The sequence below is a fragment of the Paramisgurnus dabryanus genome, chromosome 23 (genome assembly GCF_030506205.2).
Source record: "Paramisgurnus dabryanus chromosome 23, PD_genome_1.1, whole genome shotgun sequence".
Classification (NCBI taxonomy): domain Eukaryota; kingdom Metazoa; phylum Chordata; class Actinopteri; order Cypriniformes; family Cobitidae; genus Paramisgurnus; species Paramisgurnus dabryanus.
The window spans coordinates 5,267,051-5,291,731 of record NC_133359.1 but is presented as its reverse complement, the minus strand read 5'-3'; the positions used below and the strand labels follow the sequence as shown (position 1 = coordinate 5,291,731).

At 37.3% G+C, this 24,681-nt stretch overlaps 1 protein-coding gene across 4 annotated transcripts in view; it reads right to left on the bottom strand.

Annotated features, from left to right (window-relative positions):
- dusp8a (dual specificity phosphatase 8a) overlaps positions 1 to 24,681 on the bottom strand; it is a 46,785-nt gene that overhangs the window by 16,802 nt on the left and 5,302 nt on the right. For 3 of the 4 annotated variants that reach the window (XM_065292222.1, XM_065292223.2, XM_065292224.2), the window contains exons 2-3: positions 18,375 to 18,728; positions 11,639 to 11,777 (exon numbers count right to left, since the gene is read on the bottom strand). In XM_065292222.1, coding sequence (XP_065148294.1) covers positions 11,639 to 11,777; positions 18,375 to 18,605 — 370 coding nt within the window. In that variant the 5' untranslated portion in view covers positions 18,606 to 18,728. The remainder of the gene's footprint in view (positions 1 to 11,638; positions 11,778 to 18,374; positions 18,729 to 24,681) is intronic. The other variant, XM_065292225.2, reaches the window with a different exon arrangement.

The window sequence follows — 24,681 nt, the reverse complement described above, 5'->3', positions numbered from 1 at the left end:
ACATGCATTTGTCATATGTCAGCTTTATTATCATGATGTAAAGCTGATAAATTTCATTACAAGCACAAGAATGCCAGAAAAGAACATGGCGTACATGGCGCAACCCCCTTAGACACAATTACAATAAAAGGTTATTTACATATACAATCCCAGTGTTTCCCATACTGTACATTCATTTATATGTGGCGGCTTGCCACAAAATCAAGACCGCCAAATATTGATTTTTGCACAGCATGTTTTTCACATGCTCTTATATACATATAACTTGTCCTATATTGCGAAAAATTACTTTCTTACTTAGTATTTTTGTCTTGTTTTTAGTACAAATATTAAAAAATTCTTAAATCAAGATGTCATCGCAGACTGGACGGTTGAGTATGCAAGACCCCATTGCATGTGGCGGCGATGTTTTGATTGCTTAATGATCAAAAGTCATTAAAAATTACACATAAATTACATATGAATACATTAAAAGATAGTTGATCATGGTGCATTCAGTTTTTAGACAAAAAAATATCAAATTTGAGTGAATTTGTGCTTAAAAGAAGCAAAAATAAATAAATAAATCTGCCAATGGGGTAAGCAATTTTTTCTTGATTTTTTCTTGAATTAAGTGTTTAAAATTTACCCCATTGACATTTTTCCTTGTTTTATGCACAAATTCAAATAAATTTGATATTTTTTGTTTAAAAACTAGACTTATTTTCTAAGAAAGTTGCAGTGTATATACACACCAGTGGCATCAAGGCCCAAGAATACATTGTTATTTTACACGTACACAAGCATACATGACAGTTGAACGCGCAGACTTGGAAAGTACATAGGCGACCTATTGCAATACCTCTCCCTGGTATACGCACAATAAAAAAAAAATGCACAATTACAAAAATACGCACAATTACAAAAATACATGAATTTACAAAATACACGCAATTACAAAAAACGAGCAATTACAAAAATATGTGCAATTACAAAAATACGAGCAATTACAAAAAAAACGAGCAATTACAAAAATACTTGCAATTACAAAAAAGTCCAGTGGTGTGCTAACAGTCATGAAGTGAAACGGAAGTGAACGGGTTAATAAACACAAACTGAAGCAGATGTTGTAGGCCTTTTGTGCAGCGAATCTTTTTTTTTTGGACGCCCTAATTAAGGTGGTAGGGTTTCCCAACTTAGGCGGGCCGCCCGAACTGCAGAGTGCTGATGAGCAAAACGACCCAAGAAAATAAAAATTTGCCAATGATAAAATGTCAAATTTTATATTGTTGGTCTAAAAACTAGACTTATTTTCTTGGGTTGTTTTGCTCATCAAAAAAAAAGCAACTTAAAGGAACAGTATGTAGGATTGTGGCCAAAACTGGTACTGCAATCACAAAACTTGTGGCTAAAACTGGTACTGCAATCACAAAACTTGTGGCTAAAACTGGTACTGCAATCACACAGGTGGTGGCCAATACACAAAATGACAACATAAACATCAGTTGAGGGCTGCAACTCCACTTTTTAAATGACAATATCCTGGCCAGACCACTGTTGTCAGTGATATAAGTATTTGAAATGAAAATTATTTTTTAATGTCTAGTGACACATCAGGCACATTTTATGATTAATTGATATAAATTTCTTACATACTGTTCCTTTAATTTAAGAATTTTTTTTTTAAAAAAAATAATTTTTTGCAGTTTCTGAGTATGAAAATTGTGTCACACGCACCGTACAGCATCCCTCGTGCAAAAGGTGACGTATACCCAGGTTTCAGGCGCTGTACTCGGCTGTGAGTCTAAAGCCTGGTTTACTTGCCGCACCTGCCGTTGGTGCGTGTGGCAAAAATTATGTAATCGCAGACTGGACGGTTGTGTGCGCCGAGTACGCAAGACCCCATTACATGTGGCGGCGATGTATTGATTGCTTAATGATCAAAAGTCATTAAAAATTACATATAAATTACATATTAATACATTAAAAGATAGTTGATCATGGCCAGTCTTGCATCTGGAGCAGACCTTGAACTTGAGCTCATGCATGCAAAATAAGTGGATATTATAATTGGAAAAATATAATCTGTATCTGAATCTGTAAACTGGACAGCAGGAGAAAGAAACAAAAACAAAAAAAAGAAAAGTGGATAAAAGGAGAGAGGAGAACATGGAGAAATAGAGAGAAGAATATATGGAAGGCAGACAGATAGAAGAAAAGTAGGTGTGTGCAGACGAGGCCGGAAAAATGAGACGGTAGCAGGGAAGCGAGTGAAGTAATCCATGTCATGCTGAAAGTATTTGGCACTGGCCGCTCCGCTGACATTTCTTCATTTCTTGAGCTTGTTTCTCAGAATTGACATAACACATATAATTTGAGGTCTGTGAGAGCATAGAGAAACTATAGCCAAGTTTGCAACGGGCCTATGTAGGACAAATCCCAGTCGTTTCTCGATACCGCAAAGCGGCGCGCGTGTATGTCGAGGGTTTTAGGGTGGAGACCGAGAGGTCAACATTTCGACCTTTGCGAATCGGCGAAGCGTGTTTGTTTCTCTCTGTGTGTTGCAGTAGGCGACTGGCGCCAGATGTGATGACCACAGGAGCCTTAACTAAAAATAGAGACATGCTCTAATCAGAAAGACATACAACGAGAGACGGAGTTGTGTGTGTGTGTGTGTTGAAAATAACAGAGCGCCGAGATCGTCCCTCGAGAGCTTACTTCATCCTAATGGCAACAGTTTTTTCCCAATAAAAACATTGATCCTCATGCTGCCCTGGGACAATAATGGACAAGGGTCGTTTAGACACAGGAAGTCAAGATTAACTTCTAGATGATCACTTTCTAAACTGATTTGAGATCATGTTATGTTTTCTTTAAATGTGACATATCAGAACATATCAGTCAGCGAGCACTTTGGCCTCTTTGTTATACAATCACGTGACTTATACAAGTCATTGTACACTAGTGCTGTCAAACGATTAATCGCAATTAATCTCATACAAAAGTATATATACAATATACATACACGTACATTTAAGACAAATTGTATTTATATCTCAATTTTTAAATATATATAATATATAATAATAAAAATATATAATATTAGGGCTTTCAATCGATTAAAATATTTAATCTAGATTAATCGCATGATTGTCACAGGTTAACTCGTGATTAATCGCAACTTAATCACACATTTTATTTGTTCTAGATTTACCGTAATTTAACACTTTTAAAGTTTTTAATGCTCTAATCAACCCGTACGTGGACAAAATATGGATGCTTTATGCAAACTGGGTCTTGTCGCTCTTAATAACTCTTTAAACATCAATCGGGTCCCGAACTTTACCTCTCTTAATAACGATTTTAACATTGCACTTTATTTTCTCATTCCTGCATGTTTTAAAACCAAACCTCGGACGGCAAGTGGATGGAAAAGCATCATTTGTATTAGGTTGGGATGTTACACCTCTCAGAAAACCTCCAAATAAAGATCATTTTAGATGTTTGATGACTATTTACTGCTTAAGGCTGCGTCTCAATTTATCCAACAACAGCCTAGGCCAAGGGTCAAACAGAAATTGCACGTTGTGTTAATTGCACGTTTATAAAATTAGTGTCGTTAAAATGAATTTACGTCAATGCGTTAATAAGGCGTTCATTTTGACAGCCCTAATACACACACACACACTTTATGCAAAACACAAACTTTTCTTTTGTATGTGATTAATCGCGATCAATCATTTGACAGCCCTATTTTAAACAAAATAAATGCATTTTCGATGTTCGGCTAAAAAGACCAGACACACAATAACGTTTTTGATGACATTTTTTTTATCAAATACACTGCAAAAAATTATTTTCAAGAAAAAAATTCTTAGTATTTTTGTCTTGTTTTAAGTAAAAATATCTAAAAATTCTTAAATTAAAATGCTTTTTCTTGATTAGCAAAACGACCCAAGAAAATAAGTCTAGTTTTTAGACCAAAAATATCACATTTAAGTGATTTTATGCATAAAACAAGCAAAAAAAAATGTCAATGGGTTAAGCAAATTTTTAATTTTAAATATTTTTTTGCTTACCCCAATGGCAGATTTTTTTTTTTTTTTTTTTTGCTTGTTTTATGCACAAAATCACTTAAATTTGATATTTTTGGTCTAAAAACTAGACTAATTTTCTTGGGTTGTTTTGCTCAACAAGAAAAAGCATCTTAATTTAAGAATTTTTAGATATTTTTACTGTAAACAAGACAAAAATACAAATAATTTTTTTTCTTGAATTTTTTTTTTGCAGTGTAGTAACTAGCGTAGCGTGAGATGTGTGCGCGGTTTATACAAACAGCAAACATGTTGGTATCATGAAAGCATTTTGGTGTTCAAGGAGGATGCTTTTTTGAGATTGTCAGCTGAATAGTTTTGGTTGCCGAACATTCTGTGCATCACTGAATGAGATTTATGTTAGCAATAAGGTACGAGAGGCTGTGCTGTATCGTGAATAAGTAACGGCTGAAGGGCATTGTTAGGCACGACACGAAGCGAACACGACGCGAAGCGAAAATTGTGTGTTACCACACAATATTAAAGTAAAAAAAATATCAGTGCAACTTTCATGAACTTAAATCAATAAAAAGCATTCCTTCCGCTAGAAAAAATAGTCCCTGACCATGAACAAAAATGTGTTCCAATGTATAATATGCATGAAAGCTCAAATAAAAACAACAAACCGATATGTGTGGTTGCTGTTTCTAAGGGTGCAGTGATAAACAGAACCGTTGGGTGAAGCGGTCATAGCCGTGTTTTATTGTGAATAAAGCACACCTATTGACCAATCAGAATCAAGGATTGGAACTAACCGTTTTATAAAAGCTATTTACTGGCTGTCATTTTTTTTGCGTCTCGATCACCAGATAGTTTCCAATCTTGAGCTGCCAAAAAGTACACTTTTCTCCTAAACGCTTTTGACAAACTTTAAAAGACTTTGACATTTAGTCAAAGCTTACATGAGTCAAAGTCAGGCGAATATAATAGGAAACATTTTCCCAAAGAACTCTGTCAGACTTTTCCTGTGCTGGTTTCAATCATGAATGCTCTCCTGTCCGTCACCCCGACTGGGTGTAGAAACGGCGGTAAAATTGGAGCTTTGGCCGACGGGGTTGAGCGTCATGTCGGGGCAGGCTTACGCTGAAAGGATATATTGATATTGTTTTAGAATGAATACGTCACCACCTGTTCATTACCTCATTTTGGCCGACACACACAAACACTTCATCTAGAAACGCCCAGTTGCATAATAGGAGCCGGGGAGCGAGACAAAGCTGAATTCAGCTAAATACAAAGCTCTGCTTACTCGCTCTGGTCCTTGCCAAGCTTAAACTTTCATCTTTTAATCGAGTATAATTCGCTATTTTCTGCCTCTCCTTTGTTGCGTTAACTATAGACGGTGGGCAGGAAAATTAGATCATCCTTTTCGGGTGTAATACGACCACGTTTTGCTGCAGACATTTTAAAACAGTTGCCACATGGGTCGGAAATGGGTTTGTGAGAGCGTGTTGGGGTGATGTGTGAGAATGCACACACACAAATATAGCGGGTATCATGTGGCCAGACCTTTGACTAAACTGCATACGGTTTAGTCAACATTGATGGTCAGCTTTCTGACCAAGAATGAAAAAAAGCAGTCAAGCACAGTTCATTTTGTTTTTACATATTTTTAGGAGCAGGTATATCTAGGTTTAGCTCTTTTGGTGCAACAAAATGCAATGCATCTACTGGGTTACAAATGCATGTGCGACATACACGTACAATGTACGGAGGGTTTCCAGCAGTGCGCGTACAGTACATAGACCCTCGCGTATGCACATAAAATGACTTCAGCCTTAAGTCAGACAGTGTTGGAGCAGAGCTGATGTGCTAAACTGGCTAAAACTGACATATAGGTGGCCCAGTGTACTTCATGTTCTGCTATTTAAAGGAAAACAAGGCCGATGACAGCAGCTTGGCAGAGATTAACAACAGTGACTGCACATCTGTAAGACACACACACACAATGGCACATCACTGTGGGTAGGGTTTGAAAGCTTCAGGCTGTTTAAAGCTTTGTATGTGCGCCTGTCCAATTCCAGTGAGCATGGACGAGATGCCTGTGAAGCAAGATCAAATTCAACAACAGCGCAACATTTCAGTCCAAGTTCCTGTGCATGAGCATGAAGCGGCATGCCAGCTCGCAAGGCGACAAGAACAAACTTAATGTCAGTCAACAGGGAAGATGCTCAGTTGTATTTAGACTTGCACAACAACTTTCCCCAGCCAGATTACATCGGTTTCTAAGTAAATTTCTTAGTACAACTAGTAAAAGTGTACATGGTAAAAATGACTGCCTTGGACAGGAAGTGGTAATAAACTTCCTGTTCTTCGAGTTTATCAATTACAATCATCACTGCGTGTTTCATAACATCATATCGTACATTTTTGCCTTGCCTGTTTTCATTTGTGATAAGTAAGTAATAGCATATTAACAAACTTAGACTTTTAGTCAAAAGCTAGTCAGCGGTTTACTGTCTACCTAGGCAGATGTCTTCTAAGCAGGCATACTTGAACTTTTTAAATAACTCATTTAAAACACTTTCATGGCCACTAAATTACAAGTAACACACACAAGGCATCGAACATCGAAAGTCAAAGCCAGTAACACAACAACAGCAATTTTATTTCACATACACATGACAACGCTGTCAAACCGATCAGAGTTTATAAGTATTAAATTTGCTGTATTATGGTGCCAAGCCAGTAGATGGCGATATTACCTTGTAAAGAAACGCTACACACCTGCGCACAAACACATTGTTTTTGAGTGATAAATGGCTCAGTGACAAAAATAGTTTGGGAAGATGAAAAATTCAAAAATCTTTTACGGTAAATCTCTTTAAAAAACTTGTTTTAAAAGCACGCATCAGGTTTATTTCAATGCACATAGTGTATTTATGTTAATTTTATGCAATCAGAAATTACATTTGCACCATTTTTATGAAAGTTAACACTGAATGGACCTGAAACTGTCAAATGGTGTAACCGGCGTTTGCGCCGAAAAATGAGAAATATTAAATATTTTATCCACCTTGATGGCATGTAAACGTAATCATCAAAAAAATTATAATTTTGAAATATATTTTTATGTTATTTCTAAATGTAAATTGTAATGTGTTTTTGTAATATTTGTCCTGACTTATGCTCTGTTTTCTAAATAATCTTTGACAAATGATGTAAAGAAGTATGTAAAAAAAATCTTATTACACTAAACTAGGTGATTATATTTTATTCCACTTTTTTATTGATATATTTATTTTTTAATTTAAAAAAATACTAGTTACACCAATTGACACAGACCGGTTACACCACATTGACATTTTTGCAATTATCCCTCAAATGTTCTTTAAAAATGAAATAAAACTTGTGAAATGAAATAAAAATTTTAGACATGGTCCTTAAAAAAAAAGATGTATGCAAGTAATCTAGTGCTGCCTCACGATTAGTCACAACTAATCGTTTGCAAAATAAAAGTTTTTGTTTACATAATATATGTGGGTGTACTCTGTATAATAATTATGTATAAATACACACACACACACACACACACACACACACACACACACACACACACACACACACACACACACACACACACACACACACACACACACATGCATGTATATAATTAAGAAACATTTGATGTGTATATACATGTTTATATTTATATATAATTTATATTAATAATAAACATAAATATTTATTATATAAATATATGTTTTTCTTAAAATTATACATGTATGTGTCTGTATTTATATATACATAATTATTATACACAGTACACACACACATATATATTATGTAAACAAAAACTTTTATTCTGCAAACAATTAGTCGCGACTAATCGTGAGGCAGCACTAAAGTAATCTGCTAATTTATTTTGAGATTTGAACCCTTTTACATTTAATTGAACCATACAGACACAAAATAATTAACGCCACGTCATTGACCCAAATACAAACAGTCGAGACAGTGAAAGCATCGAGCAGTTTTGTTCAGACGTACAATGAGGTGGGTTTATTAGTACAATAAACCTGGACTTTAAAACACCAAAATATTGTACACTTTTTGGGAAAAGTCTGTCATGTTTCTATAGTAGCCCAAAACGAACAAACACCTCTGTCTCGGCTACTTTAGCTTCTCATTGCATTTCGAAATTGAGGTTGGTTGCAATACGAAATCTCACCACTAGATGCCCCTAAAACCAGTAGTGTACCTTTAAGCTTTTATTGATACATCTCTCTACTTAATAAGTATCAAATCTAAAAATAACAATAAAACACACATTTACCTTAAAGGTGCAGTTGGTACATTTTTGCGGCTTCTGCGAGACTGCTAAATTCAGTCCAATGCTCACACCTTGCTTTTGAAACGCATAGAGAAGCTACGGTAGCCGCCACTGGAAAAACATGTCATCGACGGGGACAACTTAGTAAAAAAAGTTTGTCCATTAAGGATTCTGTAGAAACATGGCGGCACAAAATGGCGACTTCCACGTAAGGGGACCCTTGGTGTATGTAGATCAAAACATCTCATTCTAAGGTAATAAAAACATAATGGTTCATTATTAAAAGGACTTTATACACCCCTGATAATATAGTTTTGTATATTATTTTGCATTTCTGTCAAGAGATCCTTCTAAAAATTACACACTGCACCTTTAAGTCATTTTTATCGGATAAAATGCATTCTGGGATTGTTATTTCTTTGCGCAAAGACAAATGTGTAAAAATTAGATGTTGGTGCGTAGTCCGACAAACGGTTTAAACGAATGTGTGTTTTCAGCCGTCCTAACCCAGTTATTGATGACTCAAAGGATAATGAGGTTAAGATAATACAATAATTGACCAAAGTGGGAGACAGAGTAGAATCTAGACATATATTACATGTGAGTTCATCTCTATATGCTGTAACACGGTTGTCAGTAGTCAAGACAGAATCAAAGTGCTTCATGAGAAAGCAACCAGAGGTCACAGCACAGCAAAAGAGAACGAGAGATAAGAAAGACACGATTGGTGGAAAAGGGCAACCGTGTGACTATGACATCAATTGGACACAAGCAGTCCTATTTTAATGGAAATATTGTTGCATAATCTTGTTTACACCCTTAAAACAAGGTTATCACAGATAAAAAGGCGTTAGTGCCTGTGAGTGACTGAATACATCCAGTAACATTGCATCATCTCTAGAGCTGTCCTCTTATTCTGACATCAAAGGATGCCAAGAGCCATTTGTCATGCATTTTGTCTCTTAATACGGTCCTAATAAAGGCATGACGACTTTCTTCCTGACCATATTTAGTCAGTCTGAAGATGATAAAAACAGGCATGAATCCCAAATAAAAGTTCATATTTTATCTACCTAACAGCAGTATTCCTGGAATATTTAACAGGGTTAAAATAAAGTATGTTTAGAGGACAGAAACCAGGCAAACCACCAAAAAAGCTAATAGGTAGATTTTATTATTTCCTTCAACTGGACTCTTACAGTTTAGTGCAACAAAATAAACCAAACTTATCGTTATACCGTGACGTGCATACCGTAACCAAATGATTTTATTACTTCAAAAAGTGATGTACATTCAAATTTTTATGTCAGTGCTAACAGCAGAAAACCTGGCGAGACACACAGAACGATGCTTTCTCTACAGTTTTTAAATATATTTTTAAAGGACCAGCATGTAGATTTTTAGCGGCATCTAATGGTAAGATTGTGAATTGCAACCAACGGATCACTCCACAGCTCATTAGTCCTTTTCGAAACGCATAGTGAAGCTACGGTAGCCGCCACAGGACAAACACTTCATCGTCTGAGACAACAGTGACAAAACGCGTTCTTTAGATCAGTTTGTCCATTCAGTTTGGCTACTGTAGAAACATGACGGCACAAAAATGCGACTTCCATCAAAGGGGGTCCCCTGTGTATTTAGATAAAAAAAGCGTTGTATGTCGATAAAATGTGTTGTATGTCGATTAATAAAACCGCGTTGTATGACGATAAAATAACGCGTTGTATGTAGATAAAAGCCCGTTGTATCTAAATAAAAACGCGTTTTATGTTGATAAAAATTGACTCATTCTAAGGTAATAAAAACAATACAGTTCATTTTGTAAGGTCTTTATGCACCACTAAACATATTAGTTATGTAATTATATTACATTTCTGTCAAGAGATCCCTGTAAAAGTTGTAGAAAAATGTAAAAAATTGAAATAGATTTTACAATCATAAACCCCTATCGTACTGCTTATAGCAAATCTTACAATTTTGCATGTTATCGTATAGACGGTTTCATCGGATGCACGTGCGGTGACGCCATGCGTGATACGGTGTTGTTTATTTTGCTTGTTATATAAATAAACTATGTTTAAACAGATTTTGTTGTTATTTATTCTTAGCGGAGTTTACCGGAAGTTACGTGTTTTCCACGAAAGCCGCTTGTTTATGTTGTTACTGTTGAAACCGTCTGTATATATCGCATTTTTCTTTTAATATAGTGCAGTCCTATTCAATGCCTTATTTGTGGTTTACTCTATTTTTGTACTTTTTGGCTATTTTTTTTGAAGACGTATACTACAGGCAAACTATCAGGGACAACAATGCAGGTTGGACTCGAACCTGCATTGCTTGCATGATGCATCAGAACAGATCAATGTGCCAACAAAAGTTGCTACGGAGTTATCAGTGGTTGTTAACACATTGCTAAGGTGTCGCTAGGGTAATCGCTACCACCGCTAGATGCTCCTTCAATGCATATCTAGGAAATCTTTCTTTGCCTAATTTCCGAAAAATGAGAAAGTACCGTTTGAGCTAACAGTGTCAAATTTCTGTCGTGTGACAAATTTCTAATTTAGCCTTCAGAGGCTTAGCAAAAGCCAAAAGAGGTCAAAAGAAGCTTTGATGCGAGAGGCACTTCAGCAAAGACGGCAGCATAATTTAAGATTTAAAGGAACGGTGCAACCAATTTAAACTGCTTTTCAGTCGGTGACATATCTGGATCAAGCAGCTTAGCAAGAAGCGAATGGTTAAAACATACGCTTGTCAGAGAAAACTGCTTACTGTAAGGGTTTACGTACTTATCTTTGCTATGAAAGATGCTAATACGCTAACAATTAGCATATGGAATGTGCGAAAAATGCTGTGATCGAATGTCTTCGAGTTGTCTATGAACATCTGTTTTCCACAAAATCATCATGCGAGCTATATGTCAGAACATGCCTCGGGCAGCTCTTTTGTCCAATATGACATCATTTGATTGACAGCAGGAGATTCCAGTCGGACCAGTGCAACCGTGTAAACGGTTAGCATTACTTCCTTAATGCATTCCCCATAAATGGAGATGACATGACAAAGATTTCTGTCAAAGAATAACATTAATCACGAAGGCCGGGAATTGTTTGCACAGGAAAGAAACAACCAAGACAGAAGAGAGAGATAAGACGTTGTGCGATATCAGAATCAGTGACATAAGAAACGCCACCTGCTGGTGTAAACGAAAACGGTCACATTTTCATCCTCTGCTGGGTCCCAGTATGATTTGTGATGATGAGTTTTATAGCCAGGATATATTAACGCTCCGTACCTGTAAGAAGAGACACCCTGTGAAAGGTGCAGTCCAGCTTGCTCAGGAGAATATGGATGAAGCTGTCTTTGGAAAGCTGACCGGCGTCCTTCGTGCTCTGGTCGTACACCACCACCTCCTGTCTGCGACCCAGGTCCACCTGTAGCGCACAAATAAAGTACATATCAGTACAATGTCAATCATCCCACCAGTATGATGTAATAGACGCAGCAGCTGGATAAACAAGATGCAGTTCGAAAGGCCATGTGACTATATTTACGTCCCACGCAGGCCTTTGAGTTTATAAAATCTCGACTAAATAGATTCCACAGTGGGAACTGTCAGTACTTTCAGTACTAGGGCTGCATGATTTTGAGGACTTGCTATTGCAATATTCACATTTGCATATTGTGGTATGCACAGCCTTCTGGCATTGCACTTATTTCACAATATCTTACATTCCTAATCGGTACATTATATTTAATATTCATATTCACCGAAGTTGAAACCAGCTAACATTTGTTTTAGCAGGCACAGTGATTATCACCAAAAATATCATTATTTTGTTCCCTGACAACAATGCATGGCGATGAATACATAGTGATGCTGACCAGCATTGCTAAATGCCACAAAAGCATCTTTTTATTAATGCATTGTCATGTTTTAGTTATAAGTGACGAACAGAGGGCTCACATCCATCAAAAGACAAAGATGCGGCTCTAGATGCATCCTTAGCACTCCTCTAAATGTAAAAATAAAGCACATAGACAGTCAGATGTGTTCTGGACCGCATGCATTACGTGATGCGGCTGTTTTGTGTGTACGTGTGTGCCAGCGATGCTGCAGAAGCGTGAAGCTGTGTGTGGCTGCACGTGAGTCTGGCTGTCTCAATGTTGTCAGGCAGTTTTTAATCACATGACCATCAGCCGGAGCCGCTGCAGAATGACTCACTATGATGCTGAAGCACTACTGGAGAATACAGAGAAAGGGGAGGGGACGAGGGCAGTGACCGAAGAGAACGATGGGGAGAGATGGAGAGACAGAGAAAGGGATGAGAGGAGGAAAATGAAATGCAGAAAATGAAAAGACATATAAATGGGATTGTGTGCGTTATGGAGAAAGATGAAATTGCATGTTGGGATCTGTAGGTCTATAGGTTGAAATTCGAGGCTCTGATTGTATATTGTTCTGTATATAGAAATAGTTGTGCTCTCTGCACCAGAGACCATTTTTCTTACAATAAAAGAGACTGAATGCTTCTATAAGGAACCAAAAATTGTTTTTCTATGGCATCTCTGTGAAAAACATTTGTATCGCCCTTATTTTTAAGAGTGTAGGTCACATGACTGAGAAGTTTCTGGTTGAATAATCAGCTTAGCAAAAAATGACTTTCTTACTTAGTATTTTTGTCTTATTTTCAGTACAAATATCTAAAAATTCTTACATAAAGATGCATTTTCTTGATGAGCAAAATGACCTAAAAAAATAAGTCTAGTTTTTAGACAGAAAACATAAAATTAAGTGGATTTGTCTTAAAACAAGCAAAAACAAATTGCCAATGGGGTAAGAAAAAATCCTGAATTTTTTTCTTATACGCTTAAAGGGATAGTTCACCCCAAAATGAAAATAATGTCATTAATGACTCACCCTCATGTTGTTCCAAACTCATAAGACCTCCGTTCATCTTCGGAACACAGTTTAAGGTGTTTTATATTTAGTCCGAGAGCTTGTTGACCCTTCATTGAAAGTCTATGTACAGTTTCCATGTCCAGAAAGGTAATAAAACATCATCAAAGTAGTCCATGTGACATCAGTGGGTCAGTTAGAATGTGTTGAAGCATCAAAAATACATTTTGGTCCAAAAATAATACAAATTAAGACTTTATCCAGCATTGTCTTCTCTTCCGTGTCTGTTATGAAGCGCATGCGCGAGACTAAAGTCACGTGACTGCAGTGACGAGGCTGACATGTTATCTGGTGCGCCCCAGCTGTTTTTTTTGTTTTTTGTGTGCCCGGGCTTCGTTTACAGCCTGAGGGAGACGCACGCTGTAAGTTTGAAAAAAAACTTGCAAACATGTCTGAGGATAATGCTTCACAACAGACGTGGAAGAGAAGTCAATGCTGAATAAAGTCGTAATTTTTGGACCAAAATGTATTTTCGATGCTTCAACACATTCTAACTGACCCACTGATGTCACATGGACTACTTTGATGATGTTTTTATTACCTTTCTAGACATGGACAGTATACCATACTTAGATTTTCAATGTAGGGTCAACAAGCTCTCGGACTAAATATAAAACATCTTAAACTGTGTTACGGAGATAAAAGAAGGTCTTACGAGTTTGGAACGACATGAAGGTGAGTCATTAATGACATAATTTTCATTTTTGGGTGAATTATCCCTTTAACTTAAGAATATTGTAAGAATTTTTTTACCCCATTGGCAGATTTTTTTGCCTGTTTTAAGCACAAATTCACTTAAATTGTATTTTGTTTATTTATATCCTATTTTTGGGGGTAATTTTGCTTATCAAAAAAATGCATATTGATTTAAGATTTTTTTTATTTGTACTGAAAACAAGACAAAAATAAGTATGAAAGTCATTTTTTGCATAGTTTGACCACCCATTTTACAAAAACTAAACAGATCAGCTCCCCCTTGTTCCAATTCCATAATTGATCGTATCATTGGCTATTACAGAATAGCATTATATCACCTATATACTCTTTAAGGTTCCCAAAATGTTCTTTGTCAGTCTGTATGGTTCCATAAAGAACCTTTAACCATTCACAGACTTCTTGGTATATCACATAAATAGTATTTTTATACATTAATTTGTTAATTTGTTGCATAATAAGAACCAGCTAAATAAACCCATGTAATTTAAAGGGATAGTTTACCCCAAAATTTTGTCATTATTTACTCACCCTCATGTTCTTAGAAACCTGTATACATTTCTTTGTTCTGATGAACACAAAGGAAGATATTTTGAGGAATATTTGTAACCACCATTCACTTCTATAGTCAATCCATTGGAGCTCCTGTTTCCTGCATGATTCCAACATCTTCCTTTGTCTGCAGCAGAACAAAGACATTTATACGGGTTTGTAACAACTTGAGGGTGAGTACATAATGACATAATTTTATTTTTGGGTGAAATATCCCTTTAAATCCTAATCTTTAAATAGACTAAACAAATGTGTATCTTTAAATAGAAAGCAAAATCTTTCCAAACTAATTCTCAATGGTTACATCATCAACAAATTTCAGAGCTTAGATGACACAATACACAGATCACAACAAATGCACAAAAAATATATTTTTTAAAATTTACACCCGGTCCACAGCCTAACTGTTAAAAACAATCAGCGAATCTTGAAACAGGGCGTATCTAAAAGTAAATAAAGTGAGAAGGTGTACTGTACGCGTGAGAAAGCGAGAGTGTGTGTGTGTGTGTTCCAGACTGGCACGTTGCCTAAAAGATGATGTCACCAAAGGTGGAAGTTTACAGAGCATTCCCTGCCTGCCTCACAAACTCGATCAACTGTGAACGTTTAAACCGCCTGAAAACTCCCATTTGCACTTCCTGCTTCTCATTTACTTTGAGCGGTTATGCAAGTGAAGCTTAGCTATTAGATAAGGTATTAAAGCGAGGAAATTGATTGACAGGGGATAGTGTGAAACTAGGTTTAGCCTCCCCCTCAGAACAAGGTGTTACACCTTAATTGGATAAGAGTTAAATCCAGATGATGACATCATCATCACCTAAGGATTATGGTTTCTCAGAAGGTCTGGTGAAACATGGTTACCTACAGGGCCAGTGCCAAATACACTTGTGATTTCATACCACAATGGGTTAATTATTGGAGCAATACGTTTTACTAGTTCATTTTTAGGGTTTAAATTCAGTGCAGCTCATGTTACTTCCAGTCTATTTGCCACAGCGGATATTGATGTGAAATCTAACCCGCTGCATTGTGGGATACTGCATTCTGAATATAGCCCAGACACCCAAAGAATCCCATCAGTACAAGCGATTGGGTTGTAATTAGGTACCCACTTATTACTAAACCAAGCTATACAGAGGTTCAGTAATAGCTAGGTGTCACCCAGAAATACGAACGTGTCAAAGGGCTACATTTTCCAAGAGCCACAGTATGGTCTCAAGGTCACCGAAGAGATCTGTAATATATTTAGATGCTTTAAATGCCGTGACATTGGCAGGATTTAAAAATGACAGATTGAATTTCTATTCTTATTACCTTGCTGTGTGCCTCTGTGGTCACATATATCTTTGCGTAAGGAACATTTGACCAGTGTCATTCAATTGTCATGCAGTGCATTTGTCACAATTTAACTTGACAAGTATTTGCCCATGCACCATGTTCAGTAGAAAGATAAACGTTACATAGACCACAACGTATTATATGAGTAATTTTTACAAAAAAATCCATATAGTTAGGTACTTTCCGTGGCTTTTGGTGTGTTGTTAATGTGGTTTCAGATGGTTTGCAATGTATTTTTAGTTCTACTTGGTGTTTTTTCCCCTATAATTTCACTTTCTATATTATTGATGTTGTGGATGAAGCAACCTATGAATATTAATGGGAGGTTCGATTTTTGACAACCTTTTCTGTAAATTGTATTTATTTTTTTCTACAAAGAGTAAAGATAAAACCATGTAGTCAAGAATTATCTTCTTTTCTTATATCACTGTTGCCCTTCGGAACTGCTTATGTGGCTGTCTTCGCTCTGGGGCGACCACAGAGCCATCTGTCTGTCCCAGCTCAATAGAACATTCAGAGGCACAGATTACAATAAGCCAAGGTCGTTCGTCACTGCAGAGGAAGTCCTGCTCTTGTACCATAGCGCTCTATCTACTGCACTTAACACTGACCCATTTACAACCCAGGCAAGGCAATCGGGTGCATATGTTGCCTTCCGCTGATGTCATCTGAAATGGGCCCAACACAGAGCTGTGGGGGACCTCAGGCATTATCTCAGTGTGGATGTATGCTGCCTATCAATTAATGCCCTCTTTCACTTCCTTCCTTTATTCCTTCTCACAATGGACCACACTAGTGGCCTTTGGTTGTGGTGCTGTTGTTACATACAGCTTACACATTGATGCCACAACTTCTGGCAATGGCAGGTGTCCAAAGCAGTTGGGGGTTTTGTTGGAATCCTGTGCCGCTCGTGTAGAAGATTTGCACGTGCTCAGACAGCGCTCTGCCAGTGGCCACACTAAAGATTATGATGTCATGCTTATCCAATAACAAAGGGTTTCCAGAATTCGCCCCCTCCCTCCTTTATACCCAGATAGCTCCAGCTTTATCCAGGACTTGCATTAATCACAAGCGTTATCCTCTTTACTGAGGGAGATAATAAAAGCTACACAGCCTCTAGGCTCAGCTGTGGAAAGAAATGGGGAAAGTCATGAAAGAGCGGCCCAGGAAAACAGTGCCATTCTGTTATGTTCGGATGGTACTGGTTTTGACCGGCAGGTCACATTTAAGGCCTCCACTTCAAATAGCATCACATAGCAAACAAAGTCCCAGAGCTAAAATGCTTATGGGCAACATAATACTACTTAGACAAACATGCAGCTTTTAGAAGAAGATACTGTAAGCACCAAGCGTAAGGGTTTATTTACTCTGACAATAGTGTAACCAAAAACAGTTACACAAATTTGAAACAAACCTATATAGAAGAACAGGTAATTCAACCCCCACAAACAAGCTACTGGTTAAAAGTTATGCGATAACCGCAAGACAAAAGTTATCTAAAACATGTAGGGGAACACCTGCAACTAGTTGTGTCAACTTACAGCTGCAACTAAAAAGAAGGAACCAGATTTGCGTAAAATAGACTCTATGCGTGACGGGTCAGGCACTCATTCGGAAACTTTATTATGAGGAACTTACACAATTTGTTCCACAAACCAGCAATCAAAAGAGACACAACTACAACCTTAAATGTACCTGTCACTTTGCAGGGCCTCGATACAGTGCCTCATTGGTGTGAATGCAGATTTCGAAGAAACAAAAAATGTGCGCGATACATGCAGATTGTTTTTCGACACTGACCTCATCAGCTATGACATGGAGTTTTATGTGACATCTGTTGGTGCTTGGATTTCCCCCTAAGAGTTAGGTCAGTATCACAGAGCGCCTAAAAATATAAAGACTTGGCATGCCAGCCGGGCGGGAAAAAATGATGTCATATTCGATGTAGAACTCATGGAAAGCTCAAGTCTCAAATTTCAGAGCCTCTGATAACCAATAAACCTACAGCGGTTGGCCAAATTTAGACGTGTACGAGCTGGGAAGATCAAGGGTAGCTGTTAGCCAGAATATGTCAACGATCAAGCCAAAGGCTGACTTGCTCAAACATTCTCTTCATCTTCAAACCGGTTGTTGACTACTACACCTAATTACAAAATCATTTCACATAAGGAAGTGTCAAATACTATACATGCCCATGAATTTGACTGCAGTTGTTGCAAGCAGGTGCCAAAACGGGAACTCTTTAATGCGTGTTCACGAGTAAATATTAATTCATTACGATTCTGTGAAGTGACATGGTTGTGAAATCCACACAAAACTAACAGATCTCAGAACTGAACTCTTCAAAGGTTGCCAATGTCCAATTACTGACATCAGCGCTTCTTTTTGATGCCCTTGATGTTTATTTCTCATTTAAACCTAGACTACATATACTACTCACACACAAACTGAATCACACATTTGATACCTTGACCTTTCCGTTGGGTTGCAGGAGCTCGGTAACCGACACCTTGTCTTGCTGAAGTCTCCTCTTGACCAGTTTGGAACAGCAGACGTTGACGGCACCGTGCACGTGAGAGGCGTTGTACTCCGAGAACGTCCGACTGTCGATGACCAGCAAGCGTCCGGCCCCGCGCTGAAGCAGGCCCGCAAGGCGCTTGATATCCATGGCGCTGCGACGACTCTTCTCCCCAGCCATGGAAGTACCCAGAAGCCCTCTCTGGATGAGGGATGCTCACAACGACGACCAGAGAGGTGGTGAATCAGTGATAATCAAATCACTGAAGTGACTCTCAGAAACACATAAAGGTGCACATGCTGTCTGCAGAAATAAAACAAAGGAAAGGGTACATTATTGATCATTTATGACATAAGGCACATCTTGTTGAACTTTTGTGCTTCTTGCTTGTGTTGTACAAACTAGTTAATAATAAAAATTACACAGCTCCTGGTTGCATTTCAACATATGTAAAATCCTGTAGCTCAATTAGAATAGAGCGCTGCGTTAGCAATGTAAAGGTCAAGACACACATACTGATAATGAAATGCATAGCTTTAACTTTGCATAAAAGCATCCTTTAAATGCTTAAATGTAAAACCACTGCCTGACGAAGCAAACGCTAAGTAAATCAAATAAATGCAATTTTTTCTAGCAAACAATCTTAATTTCATGTGTTGCTGCATTTCGAAATGTGCAATGCAATGACTGCAATCCATAAAGCAATGCAATACAGTGCTGCCACAGGGGGTGCTAAAGCACATAAAAGTAAAAGAAAAGTTCAAATCTTAACTACTATCATAGATGAGAAACATCTCTGAGGTTTAAAACTGGCACATTTATTTAAAATACCACCCCTATGGGCTAATACAAATAAACCATAGTTTACGGCAGTAATAATGACTGGAATAACTCTGTTATTTTATTTTTACTATGGTTAATTTATGTAAAGGTAACCAATTAGCTCTCAACGTCATTGTGGACTACGTATGCCCATATTTTTTTACATTAAAATGTTGTTTAATTCCAAGATTTGTTTTATGCTAAAAGTGAAGGGCAAACATGATACAAAATCGGTAATCGGAAAAACATGTGATACATACTGATCCTGTTTATATTAGAGCCAGAGAGGATGTGACCGATAAATATTATGTAACAGATTGGAGAAAATGTGCAATTTATAGCCTTGATTTCATATACAAGTCTTTTTATTAATCCTGCTAAAGATGCACATTTAGCCTAAATATTAAACTTGGGAGACGTTCGGTATATGTGCCTTTTGTTTTGTGTTAGAGGACAGATCTGTGAAGTAGACAATGAGAAAGAAATTGACAGTATGAGTGAATTAATGTATTGCTCAGTCTTAAAAGGTCAAGAACTGTTTTAGTTCAGATGACATTCAACAGATTCAATCACCAGGTCACTGATTTCCATCACGCAGAGAAAACGACCACAGAATAAGCTTCTTCGAGCATGAGAAAATATTGCTTTGCAACTGTGGTCGATGTAAATATTCATAAACTTTATAATAATATAAAAATCTGTCTGCAGACATGTTAAAGTTTTGCTACAAAGTTATTTTCAACCCAACATTAGGTCACAAAAGGACAAACCCAACCCTTTAGGTTGTAATTTAACTCCGTGGTTTTCAAACTAGAGGGGGGGCTGAGATGGTGCCAGGGGGGACCCCAGTTTAATGACATTTTATTAAATATATACATTTATCAGAAATTATGTGTAATTAAACCTCAGATACATTGTATCATTTAATGATTTGCTTAATTCAAATTTTAAGTTTTGGAATGTTTTATTTCATAAAATGGGGCCACATGCCAAAAAAGTTTGAGAACTATTGATTTAACTTATGCTGTTTTGTTTCAAACCAAAATGCTGGGTTATTTTAACCCATTGTTGTGTCAAATATAAAAAAAATTTGGGTCTTTATTTAACCCAATGTCTGGATTCGTCCTTTATTGACCCAATGTTGGGTTGGAAATAACCCAGCATTTATTAGAGAGTAACAAGGAAGGACAGCTAAAGGTAAAACCATAAAGTTTTTTTTATCAAAATTCCAGGCATCATTACTACATATTTCACATTTTTACTTTGTGCATTCGGCAAACATCATTTAAAGCTATTTTAAGTAGCTAATTCAGAAAACGATTATTAATGTAGTATATGTGTGCATAAAAGGACCAAGAGGTACAATGGGATTACTATGATATATGGACATGGTAGCGAGGAAATGGGTAAATTATGTACCATATAAATGTGATTATTGTGAGGAACAATTGTGTGTAAAAATCTTTGGACATCAACTTTATAATAAAAAGATAATGCAAAAATACTGACTACACACAAACAGGTTTACGAACATTCCACTCCACTTTTGCTGCTGTAAAATGGCTGCAGCAGGTGCAATGATATTACGCACACAGCGCCTGAAAATAGTTCCCTGCTATTGAAAGTAACCAAGGGGACTATTTTCGGGCAGTGCGTAATATCAGCCATGTTACAGCAGCAAAGTCCTTGATTATTACGCCAGAATGAGAGTACAGTTCTTAGCCATATCTGCCTAGAAAATCACAACTTTTAATTTTCTGTCTGTCTTAGTACACGAAGTAACTACAGCGGAGTCAAGTTTTAAATAGGAAAAATATCAAAACTCTTTACTTATTTTTTAGCGCGATGCTAATGGTCTAATCAGATTCAATGGACTATGCTAAGCTATGCTAAAAGTGGTATCGCCAGACACGGAGATCAGCTGAATGGATTTCAAAACGGTAAAAATCAAATGTTTAACTCTAGCGGAGCTTGAAAATGAGACTATTTAAAAAAAAAAGTGAAGTGTCCCTTTAAGCTCACCACTGAAAGAGGCACTATTGCTAGAAACATATATTGAATCTGCCACAATGTTTACACTTTTCGGCCTACAAATGTCTTCCTCAATAATTGTCATTGCGTATTAAACTGGAATAAGGAACAGTATTTCAACATTGAGAAATTACACACATTACGCAATTTAGTTTGAGCTATACTTAGTTTGAGTGAACCACACTCCTCTAGTCAACTCTACTCCACACCAGTCATAAAAAATACATGGCTTTGGCTGGCTGGCTTCTGCTCAGTCTTACTAATGGAAGGTTAACCACACCAAAAGTGAAAGTGGAAGGAGATAAGCTTTCTCCTCCGACCGGATAGACGTGCCACTGAATGACAAATGCTTGTATAGCACTGACAGATACGACAATCTCGGCAACTTATACTCTCACATAATGGGTTTCTTTGAAAGGTTAAAAACGCTTTCCTGTCGACTGCAGCTTTGTGCATAGCTGTGCTTTAGCAATCGGCTATGCGGAAATGTTGTGCCAGACGAAAACAAGTCGGGATTTTGGTACTGAGCTGTAACTGCTGGTCAAGCAGATGATCAGGATAAGATGGTTTTCTAACAGTCTGCTAACTACCAGACTGTAAGCAGGGTTGTTAGCATTTCGAAAAAGGTTTTTGTTAATTTTATTAACAATTTCTTCTTTAAAACGGTTTCATTATCGTTTATTTTTTTTGCATGACAAATAGTTCATAATAAATAGTTTAAAGTGCATCAATAAATACAAACTGGTTGGACAGTCGATAGACAGAATACAACGCCATAAAAATGAACTAAAGGTCAATGAAATCACTTTATGGGAGTAGTTTTATGTCCTGTGTTGATGTATTTCTTATTTAACAAGACATTTGCACAGGGATAGTTAATTAAAAAGCCCTTTGGTTTGCATCGCATCCCTGAATATCATTTGCTGCCTGCTTTTGCTAGTCAGAAGTGGGTGGCACTGGGGGAGGGACTTTCTCATTCCAGAAATAATTTTATTGGCCACAATGACAAAGTGCACTATGAGTCATCAATGTTTTTGGTCTGTATTGCCAGAACAGATAGACATCTAAATGCATATAGGGGTGAGGTTAATTGTAACACGGCTACTTTACATTTTTATACAGATTGAATATTTTTATATTGAACAAAGAGGCATGAAAGTAAATTTCTTCATCTTATGGTTTTTTTATTTCTGAGTTGGGTGTGTAATGTTGTGTTTACACCAAACGCAGTAGAGGCAGCAAGCGTGGGTGATTTACATGTTAAGTCAATGCAAAGACACGATTACGCATCCTGCGGCGCGGAACGCGCGAATTGTGCGTTGCCGCGGGAAACGTGAGAGTTGAAAAATCTGAACTTCGGCGGATTTACGCGCCGCGTTAACCAATCAGGACCTTGCTGTAGTAGTGACGTGATTACCGGAAGCGAATTTCCGTGTGAATTTCTCGAATGACTAGAATTTCAGGCACAAAGTGAACTCAAATGTTCAAGCGTCAAGCCTCTACCGCGGCTGGTGTAAACGCAGCATTAGTCACCAAATCCAACCACATATTATTTTTCTCACGGTCTTGTTACTTAAAGGGATAGTACGGACAAAAATAATATTCCTCTGTATTCAGGAGAGAGTATTAGCGTAGTGTACGCACTTTTCTTAGTGACGTATGACAGATTCGGAGGGCGGGGGCACAGAGCAGCAGCAGAGTAGCCTCCGTAGGCTGTGTAAGCTCTCATCCTGAATGCGGACGCGACTAAGATGGCGGCCCTACCAGAAGGTATTTATTTTCGTTAATAAAGTTTTAAATATGGATATTTCTACAACAACGCCGCGCGGATTACCCTCAGAAGACCTTTGTTTATCATCCTGGAGCCGTTTGGATTTAATTTGTGAATGATGGATGCACTTTTTTTGGACTTGAAGGTCGTGGACTATGGGTGGACCCCGTAACATTACATTTAATCAACTGAAAGATCTCAAACATTTTATAAAATATCCGAAAATGTGTTTGTCTGAAAAACGATGGACATATGCAACTCGGACAGCTTCGGGGTGAGTAAATCATGGGTTTAATATCATTTTTGGCCGAACTATCCCTTTAAAACATAACACCATTTTGAAACATGTCAACAATTTCTAGTAACTGATAGCTGGGATTGAAAACATTTTTACACAACGGGGTTAGTTGTCACACAGTTTTACAATTAAGCCTTACCATGGGTTGACACCAGCCACGTTTGAGCAAGCTCCTGATTGGTTAACGCGAGCGTTTTTCTGCCAAAGTTAAAAATGTTCAACTCGCGCATTTCCCGCGGCAACACTCGAATTAGGCGGATCACGACTACCACGCCGCCCTTAACGCCTCATTTGCGCCGTGAGACCTCCAGACTTTCTAGCAGGTGTTACAACAAACCCTCTGTTTGTTACAATGAACCCCACCTATGGGGTAAGTTGTAACGTTTGCACTCCTGTTACTTTCAGTGTAACTGTACGTATAACAGTAGGTCACACAAACAAACTTTAAGTGCTCATTTGTAACAGAAATGTTCAAGCGTCCAGCCTCTACTGTGGCTGGTGTAAACGTAGCATTAGTCACCAAATCCAACCACATATTATTTTTCTCACGGTCTTGTTACTTAAAGGGATAGTACGGACAAAAATGATATTCCTCTCTATTCAGGAGAGAGTATTAGCATAGTGTACGCACTTTTCTTAGTGACGTATGACAAATTCGTAGGGTGGGGGCACAGAGCAGCAGCAAACAAACAAAAACTTTACAAACACACAAACAAACTTTAAGTGCTCATTTTTAACAGAAATTTGATTGTGTAAACATAATGATTAATCTAACTTAATTATTTTTTGAATGATAGATACAAAGTCAAAAAGCGTTAGTTTGTGCCCCACTCTCCCCTACCCGCTGAAAAATGAGTTTACAAAGGATCATAGGACCAGATGATTTAAAAGTGAACACAAAAAAATTCCTTTTAGATTTTATTGTGCTCCAACATTGATTGAAAGTTATTTTGTTTGTATTTGTTTTATTAGCTATGAGAAATATTTGTTCTTTGTCATACTCAGTAAAATAATAACTTTTTATTATTTTTCATTACAATAATAACCTCGATTTTCCTGCTTCAAACTTTTAGACTATTTCTGATTCTTTCTCATACTCTCTCTCTCTCTCTCTCTCTCTGTTGCTGCATTAGGGAGGGTGATGCTGCAACGTTAAGATATCTGCAGCGCCATGCAGAAATCTGCAGGGAGAGACTGATGCAAACGCAAACACATTTATCTATATACATACTGGCTATATGTATATATAGTGAAAAACAGATCGCATAAATGATTCAAAATAAGCATTCAGGCCAAACATAAACAAACATTCACATGCAATCTGTATTTCACCA